The 12479-nt window shown below is 42.3% G+C and overlaps 1 protein-coding gene across 38 annotated transcripts in view; it reads left to right on the top strand.

Moving 5' to 3' along the window:
- Nucleotides 1–12479, top strand: part of HERC1 (HECT and RLD domain containing E3 ubiquitin protein ligase family member 1) — a 197980-nt gene that overhangs the window by 184398 nt on the left and 1103 nt on the right. For all 38 annotated transcript variants that reach the window (XM_084967006.1, XM_084967044.1, XM_084967018.1 and 35 more), the window contains 8 exons: nucleotides 363–501; nucleotides 2558–2727; nucleotides 3939–4108; nucleotides 4374–4539; nucleotides 5354–5430; nucleotides 6522–6774; nucleotides 7260–7412; nucleotides 9839–10144. In XM_084967006.1, coding sequence (XP_084823132.1) covers nucleotides 363–501; nucleotides 2558–2727; nucleotides 3939–4108; nucleotides 4374–4539; nucleotides 5354–5430; nucleotides 6522–6774; nucleotides 7260–7412; nucleotides 9839–10144 — 1434 coding nt within the window. The remainder of the gene's footprint in view (nucleotides 1–362; nucleotides 502–2557; nucleotides 2728–3938; nucleotides 4109–4373; nucleotides 4540–5353; nucleotides 5431–6521; nucleotides 6775–7259; nucleotides 7413–9838; nucleotides 10145–12479) is intronic.

Consider the following 12479-nt stretch of genomic DNA (forward strand, 5'->3'; position numbering starts at 1 on the left):
ATCAAGAAATCAGTGTGTTTTAAATAAAAGCTCTATAGCTCATTCTGTTTTTTTGTTTTTTGCTTTTTTTAATTTTCCAAGAATTTCCTCTTTAGGAGTAGAGTTCAAAGATTTTTTTCAGTCATTAAGACTCATTTGCTGTATTTGGAATAGCCTTGTTGCAGCTTAGTTTTTAGAAGACATTATGAGCTGTGAGGATTTTGATAGAGAAAATCAAAATTAATTTCATTATTTTGACACTGTTGCTTGGTACAAGTAGTAACTTATTTATGTCTGCTACCATCCAACACAGATTTTGTCATCTTGGCTTTCTCTCTTCCTCTTTCTCATTGAATCTCTGTGTATTTGGAATTTATTCCCAGCTTGGCTTAGGTCACACCAACCACGTTCGAGAACCAACCCTCGTAACAGTTCTGCAAGGGAAAAACGTTCGACAGATCTCGGCCGGGCGCTGCCACAGTGCTGCATGGACAGCCCCTCCCGTCCCTCCAAGAGCGCCAGGTGAGGGTGAAATATCCTTATCCATGCTCATGCCACTTCTCTTTCAGCAGTCCCCAGCTGCACTGTCCACTTGCCAGCTTCACACTGCATCCACGCACCCTTCTGGGACCATCAAACCTTCCCCCACATAAACCAAAGCACTATTTGTACTAGAGCACCGCAAATACTTTCCAAGCAGGTGGTTCTCCTGCAGACTTCATAACAAAGCAGCCCCTCCTCCTCCTCCCTGAAAGAAGAAAACATAGCACCGGGCAAGCAAAATTTATTATTTTAGAGCAGCGACTAAGTTTTATATTTTTTTATATATATATAAAACTTAGTCGCTGCTCTAAAATAATATATATGTATGTTATGTAAAATATATATAAAAGTGATGAATTTTAGTGTTCTAAGGCATGCTGTTAGGAATAAAGATTAAAAGCCCTGACCTCTTGTCAGATTCTTCACCCTAGTCAACCATTTGAAACAAGATGTTGTCTATCCATTGGCACAGCAAAAACAAAACAAAACAAAAAGTTGCTGTTTTACTCCAGTGTGTATAGCAGGACTGCTGGGCTGTTTCTACCTTTTGTGTGCTTTGCTTTTAATTTATTTTGAAATCCTTATAAACGTACAAAAAGATATAAAGAAAATAAAATGCATATTTGTATACTTAATGCCCTATACTAGGTACTCTCCCTGATTGGATCCATCTTCTGTTACCTACAAAAGTAACCATTGCTTTAAGTATGATATTTGTCATTCTTATGCATTTCTTCATATTTTGAGCTATTTCTTTTCCAGACCCTAAAGTCCTTTCTAAAACCACCCTCTGGTATCTAAGGCACTAGAACTTGTCTGAGGTGACCTAGTGCCTGAAAACTTCACATGCTCATCCCTTTTTTGTGAACCCCTCTACTTCTTAGCCATAGGTCCTTAGGAAAGACTCCCCATGGAGATTGTTTTCTCTTAGATACCCTGAGAGAGCAAGATAGGGCTGCCTGCCAGGTAGATTCCAAACAAGCAGAAAATGGTTTCTGATTAGCGAAACCCAGAATGAGTAGTGCTACCAAAGCACTAACAATTTCAGGTACTCGGGGGTCTCTTCAGCTTCCAGCAGGATTTCCCTTCTTTCAGAATGGGGACCACATGTGTGGTGGCTTAAATATTCAGACTCTGGAAACACATTGCCTGGGTTGAATCCTGGCTCCTCCACGTATGAGCTGAGTGACCGTGAGACTCAGTTTCCTTATCTGTGAAACAAGGGCAGTAATAGTACCTATTGTTAAAAGCTACAGGAGCAAATGAACCAATTCGTGTGAAGCTCTTAGAACAGTGCCAGGCACATGGAAGTACTTGATACATGTTAGCTTTAACTAATCGTAGGAAAATACTCTGAAAATTGAGCTGAACAAATCTTTATGTGTAGGAAACTCAAATAAGTTGAATATCATGTTCTTAGTCTGTTGTGCATTTCTGTAAGAGAATAACCATGGATGTAGTCCTGGTAGTCTTTGTGTCTGCTGAGCTCTTATTCTTGCAGTGTAAACCCTTTGTGAATCATGTACTCCTATCTTTCATTTTTGTCATGATCACCTTCTGTCAGATCCCTAGTGAGTGTGTGTGGTGACTCTGCTGAGTTGCCCATTTCCTTTTTCCAGAACTGTCTCCCTACTTGGTCCTGGCCCACACGTTATTACGAAGATGACTGTTATTGAATAAGAAATAATGAATGTGGGCTTTGGGGGTGGGGGTTGTGAAGGAACTGCTTAAGTCCCATAATTAAGTGAGAAACTAAATTCAAGGAGAAAAAAACAAGTTTCCATAATGATAAATTAACAAAAGATGTTTTAAAAACCAACGCAAGTGCATCCAAAAATTAAGATGAATTGATGGATAGGATTGATAAATAAGTGATAAATCATATGGCAAAATATTAATTACAGAATTTAAGTGGTAGGAATGGCTATTCATTGTACACTTATCTAAGCTTCTCTGTGTGTTTAAAATATTTCAAAATACTAAAAATGAAAACAATGAATTTTCCTTTACAAGTGTGCATTTGCTTTTTGGGCAGGTGTGTCAGTGCCTCTGCAGCTGGGCCTGCCTGATGCAGTGCCCCCCCAGTACGGGGCGCTGAGGGAGGTGAGCATTCACACTGCAAGGGCCAGGCTCCGGCTGCTTTACCACTTCTCTGACCTCATGTACTCGTCCTGGAGGCTACTGAACCTCAGCCCCAATAACCAGGTAACATGCTGGCTTGGGAAGCAATGCTCATAATGTGCTCACCAGTTCTCAGGGCCTTTTTCTCGGCCTTCAGAAAATTCTTCTATGACTAATGGTTTTTACTCCTAGAACCCTGGAGATGTAGAAAAGGCAGCAGTTCTGTTTGCATTTTATTGCTTCATTAAAGATAGTCCAGATATAGGTTATCATGCTGTTGGACACAAAGTGGTCTTCCTTCTGTGTTTTGGTTTGTCCAAGTTCAAGCAAGTATGAATGGCTAAGCATGTATTTTCTTTTTTTTTTTTTTATTATTTTCCCACTGTACAGCAAGGGGGTCAGGTCATCCTTAGATGTATACATTGCAGTTACAGTTTTTTCCCCCACCCTTTCTTCTGTTGCGACATGAGTATCTAGACATAGTTCTCAATGCTATTCAGCAGGATAAGCATGTATTTTCTACAAAGTCTAGTGTGTGATTTTAAAACTTAATTTAGTACACAAAGATGTTAGCACAACAATCAAGGTGGTTATACGAGTCTGAGAAATTTAGAAAACTTTTTGCTCTCCTTAAAAATGAGCTTACAAATGAGCATGCCCAGTGGAGGGGGAGGTAGAGGAGATAAAGTAAATTTGGCTGAGCTGTCTTTAGAGAACAGTCTAGTAATTTAGGGAAAAAGTGACCTGGCTATGTTTGTTTGTTTAATGCTCAGGCATGCCTGCCAAAATGTGTATTAGTTTGTAAAACTGTTAGTCAAAAATCTGTAAGTCACGGGCATATGAGAGATTTGACAAATCATTGCTAGAAATAGATAATCAACCAGGCAACAGAATACTGTGCAGTGACTAAACAGAGTGTTAACCTGTTTGTAATTAGTGGAAGAAATGTTTATGATACAAAGTGAAGTGAGAAAAACAGTGGAAAATTATATAAACAGTCTGATCTCAAAAAAGTGAAAAGGAAACTGAAAGGAAATAGATGCAAGTGTTAATGAGGCCATCTCCATATGGTAGGATTATGGATGATTTTATTTGTGTACTTGCATGTATTCTTTTCTGTATTTTCTAAGTTTTTTTAAAAAAATCATACTTTGTCAGAAAAAAAATTTTTGAAAAAGTTTCTAATAATAGCTATTACCCAGGTTTATGCTTTTAAAGTGCATTTCTAAAAGTGAGTGTTATTTCTCTTAAGTCTTAGATTGTGCCATTTCTGCTAAGCTTACTTTCTGTTACAGAATAGTACATCTCATTATAATGCTGGAACATGGGGCATTGTGCAGGGACAGCTTCGGCCTTTGTTAGCCCCAAGAGTCTACACCCTCCCAATGGTGCGCTCTATAGGAAAAACCATGGTTCAAGGCAAAAACTATGGACCTCAAATTACTGTAAAGAGGATATCAACCAGGTTAGAACATGTGTACACGTTTCATTAACATTTTTTAAGATGGACTTTTTACTAACTAATCTCTGTGAGCCTTAGCATCTCCACTTGTTAAGTGGGATAGCAATGGTATTTACATCGGTACCCAATGTGGTTACAGTGGGCCTAGCACAGTTTTTGGCTGTGGTTAAACTGGCCTGTTGATTCACTGTTGGGAAAATACCTTTAAGTGACTTTTGTGGTTATTTGGGAGAGTTGTATTTCATTCGGTTTTCCCTTTCTTTTAAAGAGGACGGAAGTGTAAGCCCATCTTTGTTCAAATAGCGAGACAAGTAGTTAAACTGAATGCGTCAGATCTCCGTCTGCCCTCCCGCGCATGGAAGGTTAAGCTGGTTGGAGAAGGGGCTGATGATGCTGGAGGAGTGTTTGATGACACGATCACAGAGATGTGCCAGGTATATTTGCAATGTCCCCTTCTGAATTGTCCACTCAGGTGATGGCCATTTTATTGTTTGCAGTGATTACCCTGGCAAGTTTCTATAAATGTCAGCTAGAGTGCAATTGTGAGCTGTACATAGGTCATGCTGCTAATAATGTGTAGGTGAATTATCACAAGGGTCTGTGAAATGCTTTGTGAAGATACCTTATGAGTAAGTGCCAGTACTTAGCCATCTACCAGGGACTCACCATCTGTTGTGCTATATAACACTGGCAGAGGACACAACAATGACACATATTTGTATTTATGTAACAAACAAATGCAGGACCACCCCTGAGCTCCCATTTATTTTGGTGCCTTTAGAACAAAGCAGAACTGCCAGGCTCCAGGGAAATTAGAAAAGCAAATCTTAAGAGTTTGAACCAGTTCATATTTTAAGATCTACAGTGGCAGCTTTACTCTGTCCCCTCTAGCTTTGCCTGGTATCAGGATTTGTCTGATAAATCCTATAGCTGAAATAATACTTGGCTATCATTTACTAAGTTTATTTGAATATCACTATACCATGCTCATGGCTATCCCAACTCCTGCCTTGGATTGACTTTCCATCTTAGTTCTACATACTGCAGGATATTTTCTACATGGAGGAATTCCTAAAGTCATTTTAAATGATAACCACAGTAATAATTATAGAGATGGCTGGTTGTCATATAGCATTATAAATTCCTCAATATTCTCTTTTCAGTATGATAGTTAATGTAATTGCTTTGTTTTCTTGATGCATTTGACTGTCATTTCTAAAAAAAAAATAATTTTTCTTTCTTCTACAGGAACTTGAAACTGGTATTGTTGACCTTCTTATACCCTCTCCAAATGCTACTGCAGAAGTGGGTTACAATAGGGACAGGTAAGGGCAGTCAGCAAGTGTTCGTTGAATGTCTATAATAATAGCTCACATTTATGGAGTGCTTACTATTATGCCAGACACTGTTCTAAGTGCTTTACATGGATAATCCCATTGGGCCCTCATTTATAGCCCTAAGGAGTAGGAACTGCTATTGTTCTCTTTTCAGAGATAGGAAACTGAGGTACTTCCATCATGATTTACTATTTATTATGAGACCAACTCAATGATAATATCAAGGGGTAAAACAAATGCAGGCTTGATAATGACACCAGACTTGTTTTGTGTTTCTGAAGGTTCATATGGCCTTTCCTCAATGAAGTAAAATTCATTCGAAAGCTTTGATATGCTATCCAGTCATAGCAATTAGTATTTGCAATTATGTATTATTCCTATATTTGTCAAATTTTGAGTTTTGAGTCCTGCTTCATGGACTTGTAAATTATAAATGAAATTATTTAACAGGGCATCTTTGAGCCGGTAGCTTAAGGAATAATAGATCATTCATTTACTCTTTTATAGTTCTCCTAAAAATAATTCAAAATATGGTCCAAAACAATAATGATAGGCCACATGTGGCTATTGAACACTAGAAATGTGGTTAGAAGAGTTGAAGAATTGAATTTTAAATTTCACTTAGTTTAAATAGTCACTTGTGGCTAATAACTTCCATATTGGACAGCACAGGTCTAGACTAAAATTATAGCTGTTTGATAACTTATTTCTGGAGTTCCCTAGTGGCCTAGCAGGTTAAGGACCTGGCATTGATACTGCCGTGGCTTGGGTCCCTCCTGTGGCATGGGTTCACTCACTGGCCTCGGAACTTCTGCCTGTTAGAGATGTGGCTCAAAACAAAACAAAACAAAACTTACTTCTTTTTCTTTTTTGGCTGTCCTGCAACCTGTGGTGTTCCCGGGCCAGGGATCAGATTCAAGCCAAAGTTGTGACCTATGCCATAGCTGCGCCAGTCCCTGTATCCTGGTGCTGCAGAGATGCCACCAGTCATGGTGTGCTATGGCAGGAACTCCCAACAAAACTTATTTCTAATAGAAATGAGTACAACTTTGTTTGAAATATATCCTTTAATTCTCCAGGTTCCTTTTTAACCCTTCTGCCTGCCTCGATGAACACTTAATGCAGTTTAAATTCTTGGGAATTTTAATGGGGGTTGCCATTCGTACAAAGAAGCCTCTGGACCTCCACTTGGCCCCTCTGGTATGGAAGCAGCTGTGCTGCGTCCCACTCACCCTGGAAGACCTGGAGGAGGTGGATCTGCTCTATGTGCAGACTCTCAACAGCATTCTTCACATTGAAGACAGTGGGATTACTGAGGAGAGTTTCCATGAGGTAAATCCTGGCTGGTCCATGTTTCTACTGGTATTGACTGGAATTTTTCTGGGTAAAAATCAGATATATTCTTCCACTTGCTGTCTGGCTGACCCGTGCTATATATCCTACTGCTGCGCTTAGCAACTCAACCCAGCAGTTTCAGTAACCGCTAACAGAGTCAGCTCCAGCACCCAACTCATTCCTCTTTAAACCTCTCTGCCTCTTAGAGTGAGGGACAGAGAGAACCCACCTGGAGAGGGAGGCCTGGGGTGACCAGAGTTCATCAAACCGGGTTTGGAGGCAAAGAGATTCAACCTCAGTTTTAATACAACTGGGGGAGTCAGCACTCCCTGCTGATCAAGTGGCCTGACCTGTTGTCTCAGTTGCTGTGTTTTTCATCCTTAAAATTTTTGATGATGTTACCATTTTGCTGTATTTAAAGTACTATACATTTTGTGGTCACTTCTACCATGGAGTAAAAATTTTTTTTCTTCTATTCTTAGATGATTCCTCTTGATTCTTTTGTTGGCCAGAGTGCTGATGGCAAAATGGTTCCTATAATCCCTGGTGGAAATAGTATCCCACTCACATTTTCCAATAGGAAGGAATATGTGGAGAGGGCCATTGAATATCGACTTCATGAAATGGACCGACAGGTGAGATGAAACATTTGGGGAGATGCATTGTTTGCATTTGTCTCCAAGCAAGAGCTGTCTGGTTTCTACTGAATTTTGGCACATGAATTCGCTGTGTTGATTGAGACTATATTTCAGTCTCTGTTCAGAGACTTCTCAGGCCCTGCTCTCTCCTTACTCAAAGGCTCTGAATTGGTTGCTGGTTGGATTGAGGCCAGGCTCTCACCCAGCCCTTCAGAACCTACCTTCTCACTCTTACTCTTCCTCAGTCCTATTTGTCTTCATGTGTTACTGCCCCCCAACCCATTGTCCCCACTGCAGCTGCGTTGGTCAGGGTACATATGAATGAACCCAGAAACACTGGTGCTTGCAATTCCACATGAGCGCCTCTTTCCCCTTCCTGCTGCAGTCCTTCTGGCCCCAGCTGAGAATGCATCTCCTCTCCAGACCAACTTTTCTCCAGGTCCTTAACTATACAGATCTTTTTTGTTACCTAGAAATTCCTCAATATCACATAATTCTGTGTTGTGCGCTACAGAGTTTGCGATTTCTTTCTTCACTTAGCATGTAAGACACTGAATGAGGAATGTATCTTATACATATGACTTCTATATCCTTGTTCTATGCTAAAATATAGTAAGCATTTAGTAAATGATGGGAATATGAGTGACCATAGAAATGAATGTATCCAAAAATGGTGGTTTTGATTATTCAGTCCTTAATAACCACTTCAGTAATACCTTATTTGCAGAATATGTTGGGTTCTTCTCGAGAGCTGGATACAGGCTCTGAGGCTGTGTAGTAGTTTGAAGTGTGTGTATTCTGCACCATTCCTTCTTTGACTCTGACTTTGAGCCAAGTCTAGTCAGCAAACTGTACCCCTTAGCTTGATAAGGGTGGATCTTGTCAGCAGTTTACATAGGCAGGGCTTAGGGTTTGTGTCTAGTTCTTGAGTATTTTTAATTCTCACAGACTGAATGACCCCGATTTTATGGATCACCTACTGCACGCCAGGAGTGGTACCAGGTACCTTCATGTGCTGCTCGTGTTAACCAGAGTTACCCTGTTGAGATGGGGATTGCTATCACCATTTCACAGATGAATGCACAGAGTCCAGGGGAATGAAGTGATGTGCCCAAGGCAGAGGCAGGATCACAGACCAAGTTTATTGCTGGCCCTTCCTCTCAGGGTCAGATTGACCTGCTTTCCATCAGCTGTGCTCTGCCCTGCCCTGGCTTTGTTCCTTTCCTGGTGAGAAGGCCTTCTTCCTTCATTTCCTTCTTGTCTCCTGGAACCCAGGGTTCTTCCCATAGCTGTTCCGACTTGTTCTCCACCCAAGTAGCCATCCCTGTACCTCAGGCCCTCCCCCGCCCCCAGACTGCTTTTGGTTTGTTCCTCCCAGGCATGATAGCTTGTTTTTTGGCAGACTTTGACTGCGGTATTCCCTTTACCATCTGTAGAGACTGCCCTCACTGCCAGTCTGTTAGCCCTGGGCATGACAGCCACATAGAAGCACAACTCCAGGGCCTTCCCCAAGGTGTGGCTTCTGTTCAGGTTCTCTGATTCTTTTTTTTTTTTTTTTTTTTTTTTTTATGGTAGACAGTTTTGAGTTGGCCAAGAGTAGAGAAGTGCTTAGGAAACAAATCTTGAATAATGATGCATCTGTGAGAGTATGCACTACTGCCCAACCTTGGAGGGGGTTAGCAGCACCCTCTCTCCATTCCCTGACTGACCTATTCTCTGCACTCTGCTAACAGAAGCTAACTACCCTGTCACACAGACCCACTGAAAATTCTTCTTATAATCATGTGAGCAGCAAATATTTGCCTTATCTTTTCAGATGAGGAAATCAATATAAAACAAGTGGTGGATTTGGGATTCAGAAACCAAGTCTCTTGATTAAATTCTCTGTCCTTTTTACTGCCTTCCTACAGAAAAGGGACTTCCCAGTTTTGCTTTCCTCTTGGTACTTTTTTTTTTTCACAACTAGCACAAATAATTTTCACAAAAAGAAAGTAACTATTTTCAAAAGAAAATGTAAATTACAGAAACAATAGAGGCTCTAGACACATCCTCCAGGAGCTTCTTATCCTGATGAGAAGAAGTGGTACCCCAGATAGCTCAGTTTAACAGCCCTCAGCCATTGTGATTAGGAGTGTGAGTGGGAGGGCCCCAGTGGGCTGGAATTTTGTGGGGGAGGGAAGGTGGGCTCCTGAAATGACTTCAACTGGGATAAGAAGGAGTGTATGAGTCCTGTAAGTGGACAGAAGCTTTCATCACAGGTCAGAGACAAGGAGGGTGGGTGGTGTGCAGTCATGCCAGTTCTGAGGGACGAGAAGCTGGTCTGGGGGCAGAGGAGCATGCATGAGGTGCCTAGCCCAGTCGGGGCCACTGTGGGTGCCTAGTGTATGCACACACGTTGAATGAACAACCTCTCCTGGTTGCAGGTGGCTGCAGTCCGAGAAGGGATGTCCTGGATCGTCCCTGTGCCGCTGCTGTCCCTCCTCACTGCAAAGCAGCTGGAGCAGATGGTGTGCGGGATGCCTGAGATCTCCGTAGAAGTCTTAAAGAAAGTGGTGCGGTACCGGGAGGTGGACGAGCAGCATCAGCTGGTACAGTGGTTCTGGCACACACTGGAGGAGTTCTCCAATGAGGAGCGTGTGCTCTTCATGAGGTTTGTGTCTGGAAGATCTCGACTCCCAGCCAACACTGCTGACATTTCTCAGAGATTTCAGATCATGAAGGTTGATAGGGTAAGTAAGATATGTTTTCTTTGTTCGTAGTGCCTGCCCTTATTGCTTCCTTGTGGCTTGCATGTTGGGCCTCAAGTAGGCCTGCCAGTTCAGGATGAATGCTTGGTATTTTCGAATTTTTTTTTTTTAAATCAAGCAGAAAAACTTGTTCAGAAATACCAGATAACGTCAATGAAAAATGGATGTAGAAAGCACACTACAACCAAGAGTATTCACTAAGTCTTCCAGTGTCTTCCTGTGTGAAAGCTAAGCTTCGCAGGCGGAGCATGGTGTTGCCTCTGCCTCTTATTTCCTAAACCTTTTCATTGTGTGACTTGTGCACTGGGACACGTTCTTGTTTATCAGTTTTCACGAAGATTCGAACCATTAACTGGTGCATGTGCTACAGAAGGAGCCTGAAGGCACGTGCTCTGTGCTGTGCATCCCAGAGCAGGCAGTGCAGCTTCTCTGCAGCCTGATCAAAGGGCCCTGCTGTGGAGTCCCAGCCCAGCTGCTGTTTTGACAGATGGCTTAGGACTAAAAGGGCTTAGAGCCTTAAATGCACACTGCTGCCAGAGTCATCTTTCTCAGGCACCCATCTGACCATGTCACTCTCCTCCTTTCTTAACATTCATGGCCCCTTGTGTTGACCCCAGGATAAATGCCGACTGCCTTAGTGGCCTTAAACACCTTCGCAGTCTGGCCTCTGCCTCTCCTTCTGATGTCACCTGTTGGCACTTACTATGTTCTGGCTATAGCAGGCTACTTGTCTTTCTCCTGACAGACCACACTGTGTTTAAACATCTGTGCCTTTGTGTAGGCTCTTCCTTCTGCTTTAGTAAGTTCTCCTCCCACCCCTTTCCATCTCTGCCTGGCAAGCACTTACTCATCCATTAAGCCCAACACCAGTGTCATCTCCAGGAGACCCTCCGGGCTGCTTTCCTGTGCCTTCTGACTATCCCTGAGGGCAGACTTAGATCTCCTTTATTCATCTCTTGGACACTTGGTTATACCCCTTGAACTCAGCATTAAGTTAGAAGTATCTGTGTTCCTTCTTTCTCCTCCTCCACCCCATGTGCCAGGCAATCCTCCAAGTAGGGTCTGTGTTCCAGAAACGTAAGGAAAGTAGGGCTTCTTCACACACAAAAGGTCCCTTCCTGCCAGTTTCATCAGGTTTCAGTGTCTGCCTTTCTGGTGTTTTTCCAGTAACTACTCCTGGAAGTTGGTAGAGTCACAGCCATCCCTCCCCTGCTGCCTCCTGTGGCTGCCTGGGCTCCACTCCTGGGCTAGGCTTGCTAGAGAGGCCGCGCACAGGAAGGGCTATGAAAAGAGCCTTTCCATAAATTTTCTACATGACTTGCCAGAAACTATAAATTGTAAATCTGTTTTGTTTCTTCAGAGAGAGGTGGGAGGAGGAAATGGTTTGCTTCTATTCAGCTCTGGGAAAAAGACTTGCCTTATATCTGTCCCAGGCTCCCCTGCCATCCTGGGAGTTAATCCACCATTAATCCTCTGCCTGGGGGGTTTAGCCTCAGAAAACTGACCACTATGGGTCTCTCTTTTGTGACTTTTAAACTGTTTTTCCCAGTTTCCAAATCAGAGCCACCTGTTGACAGTCTCCTTCACTGTCTTTGTGGGTTGTGGTTTCTCTGCATTGGAACCTTGTGTCATCACTAGCTCTGGCACAGCTAAGCTTCTGGGCCCTCCATCCCTCACCTCTTAGGAACGCAGTCACCTGATGTCAGGGTCAGGGGAGGAGGAAGGCTGGTTTCAAGGAGAGAGAGCAGGTTCTTTTTTTTTTTTTAATTACTCAAATGAATTTATCACATCTGTAGTTGTATAATGATCATAACAATCTGATTTCACAGGATTTCCATCCCACAGCCCAAGCACATCCCCCCACCCCCCAAACTGGAGAGAGAGCAGGTTCTTTTTTAAAAATTAATTTTTAAACAGAATTGTAAAAACAATGTAGAATCATTACTATCATTAAAATAGTTTGGAACGTAGTGTGTTTTCAGGGCAGGAAAGTGTTTGCAGGGAGAGACAGGAATCCTGTCTCTTTAGCAGTAGCCACTCTCACCCTTCACCGTGTGTAATTCCTTGCAGTCTTTGCCTCAAGTGTACACATTTTTGCGTGATGCATTTAGAATGTTGTATTCTGCTTTTTTCACCTAACAGTCTGTCCCAGCACTTTTCTGTTTTGCTTCTAATCAGCATAGTTATCATTTGAAATGACTACATCACTGTAGGTTAAATGGATATTCTGAGCGGTCATTAACTGCTCCTTCCTCATCTGAGCTGTGTGCTGTCAGCTGTGGCTGACGAAGGATGCAGAATGCTCGTTAGGAGGACA

Source organism: Sus scrofa, chromosome 1 (genome assembly GCF_054392235.1).
Source record: "Sus scrofa isolate SSC_HxYL_T2T_F1_AM1 chromosome 1, Sscrofa_HxYL_maternal_Yorkshire_Landrace_v2.0, whole genome shotgun sequence".
In the NCBI taxonomy this organism is placed as follows: Eukaryota; Metazoa; Chordata; class Mammalia; order Artiodactyla; family Suidae; genus Sus; species Sus scrofa.